At 39.0% G+C, this 2118-nt stretch overlaps 1 protein-coding gene across 1 annotated transcript in view; it reads left to right on the top strand.

Annotated features, from left to right (window-relative positions):
* Positions 1 to 1184: 1184 nt before the first annotated feature.
* Positions 1185 to 2118, top strand: part of DPY19L3 (dpy-19-like 3 (C. elegans)) — a 29466-nt gene continuing 28532 nt past the window's right edge. Inside the window, exon 1 of the mRNA XM_010014323.1 lies at positions 1185 to 1287. Within this exon, the coding sequence (XP_010012625.1) occupies positions 1185 to 1287 (103 nt within the window). The remainder of the gene's footprint in view (positions 1288 to 2118) is intronic.

Consider the following 2118-nt stretch of genomic DNA (forward strand, 5'->3'; position numbering starts at 1 on the left):
GCCGCGCTGCCCAGGCCTCGCCGCACCTCACCTCTGGCAGCTGTGGGGACGGAGGCGGGACGTTCCCCTCCCCGGAGCCCTGTGGAGGCTTTCCCCGCGTGTGCTGGGCAAACCCGTTCCCTTCGGCAGAAGGCGGTTAGGCAAGCTGGCAGCGACTGGCACTGCAGAGAGCGAGCCTGATTATGGTAACCATCTTGCCTGAATGAATTGTCAGGTTTTCTACAAACCAGATACTTAAAATCAACTTAGATAATATGCTCACATAGTTCCTGCCATGCGTTTTCCCAAGCATGCAGAAAGAGATGAAGGTAATGGCCTGTAAAAGCTTTAAAACAACGAAGTTGTGCAGCTGAGGTGTATCTCTTGGAGCATTACTGTTACCAGTCAGTTACACCAATGGCAACACAGATGCAATTGTTTGTGCTCTGGGAATGGCATTCAGGATGGGACATCATCTATTCTCAAGTGTAGAATGGCAGGTTGAAGCAGTTTTATGTATGGACCATGCTCACAGAGCAGAGAGCACTGGGGAACTGATGGGAATGACTAACTGCTCTGCTCTTTGTCATTTTTGTAATGTTCTCAAATTTTATGGAGCTTTAATAGTATAGAATATCAAGGTTTTGGGTTTTGTTTTTTAATGCCATATCTCTAGTTTTTTATAACACATCTTCTCTGGCATCATTTTGGCATCTTATGGCCCCCTTCTTTGGTATTTCCTGAAAGCCGAGATTTAAACAATTGGCTTTCTCTTTTACATGCCCAACCAAAATACCCTAAAAGGACTAATTTTAATTTGAAGGGCTTACACTTTTTTAAAGAAGTAGTGCCTGGTGTGTGTTTTGAATCAAGGGCTAAAAGGCAGGGCAGTCAAAATGAGGAATCATTCATCATTCAAGAGTATGTAAAATGTTGAACTTCAGTCTTAACATAGTTAATATCATGTTTTCTGTACTTTCATTTGCACTCTGAGTTGTACAAATTTTAAAAAATCTTGCATTTTGTAAAATCCATTTCAACTACAGTATAGTTTTGTAAGTCAGTCTCCGATGGCAATAAAATGTGGTTCTGTTTTCGGATATTTCATACAGTATTAAGTGAGTGTTTGGATAGGAAGATGCATTGCTTGTATGTGTCCATTTAGGAATCAGACTGAAGAATAATGAATTAAAATGACTGATATGATGACAACTGTAAGACAGAGAAAGGTTGGAAAAGGCACAGAAGGAGCTGAAGATCAGCCTTCAGAGGAGAAGAGTGTAAAGCCTGATGGAAAAAATCTATCTGGTGGGTAATGAAAAGGATTGTAACATTTTGCCTTTCTAGCAGTGTTTAGCTTTTGGTATTTATCATAAGCATAGGTTAGAACTAGGTATGTACCAAATATATTTGCATCCTTGAATAAAATTAATTGCATGAGGTAGAGGGCATGCAAATTACTGCATATCAATCTCATCTTGGTTTTAAAATCCTAATTTAAATTGGTGAGAGTAGTTTTTGTCAATTTAGCATCAGTGAGACACTCAGATTTCATATAGCCATCATAGGTTCTTAAACAAATCCAAGTCTAAATCATTGGTAACATTAAAGGATTTGAAGACCTGTAATGAGTGCTGCTTAAATGTAAGCAGGTTGCACATGAGATCTGAATTTAGCTGCAAACCCTTGCTTTTTGACTGTAGGACAGACTAGCTAGGTAAATTTAAATGAACCATTATATGTCTTAATTCAAGGATCTGTTTAAGCAATGAAATACTGAGCATTTTTGTATGGAATTGCAGCTTTAGAGTTGGCAGTTTCTTGGGTTTGGTTTTTTAATTATTTTAAGGGGCATTTTGATATAAATTGCAAATGTTTTTATATATGTAGTTTGGGTAGATGTGGGGAAACAACGTCACTCTCCTTTCAAGTGCGCTTAGGCTATGTACAGAACAGGAATTTGATCACAGTTCTTATTCAGGCCAGCCCTCAGTTCGCTTGAGCTGCATATTTGGTACCCATTATATAGATGTCAGACACAGTATGAGATAGCCATTTCACAGATAGAATTCCAGATCACCAGGATCCATATTAAGTCTTATATCAACATTTAAAAAAAAAAACACCACCCCCCACCAC

This window comes from Nestor notabilis, unplaced genomic scaffold (genome assembly GCF_000696875.1).
Source record: "Nestor notabilis isolate BGI_N333 unplaced genomic scaffold, ASM69687v1 scaffold15385, whole genome shotgun sequence".
In the NCBI taxonomy this organism is placed as follows: Eukaryota; Metazoa; Chordata; class Aves; order Psittaciformes; family Psittacidae; genus Nestor; species Nestor notabilis.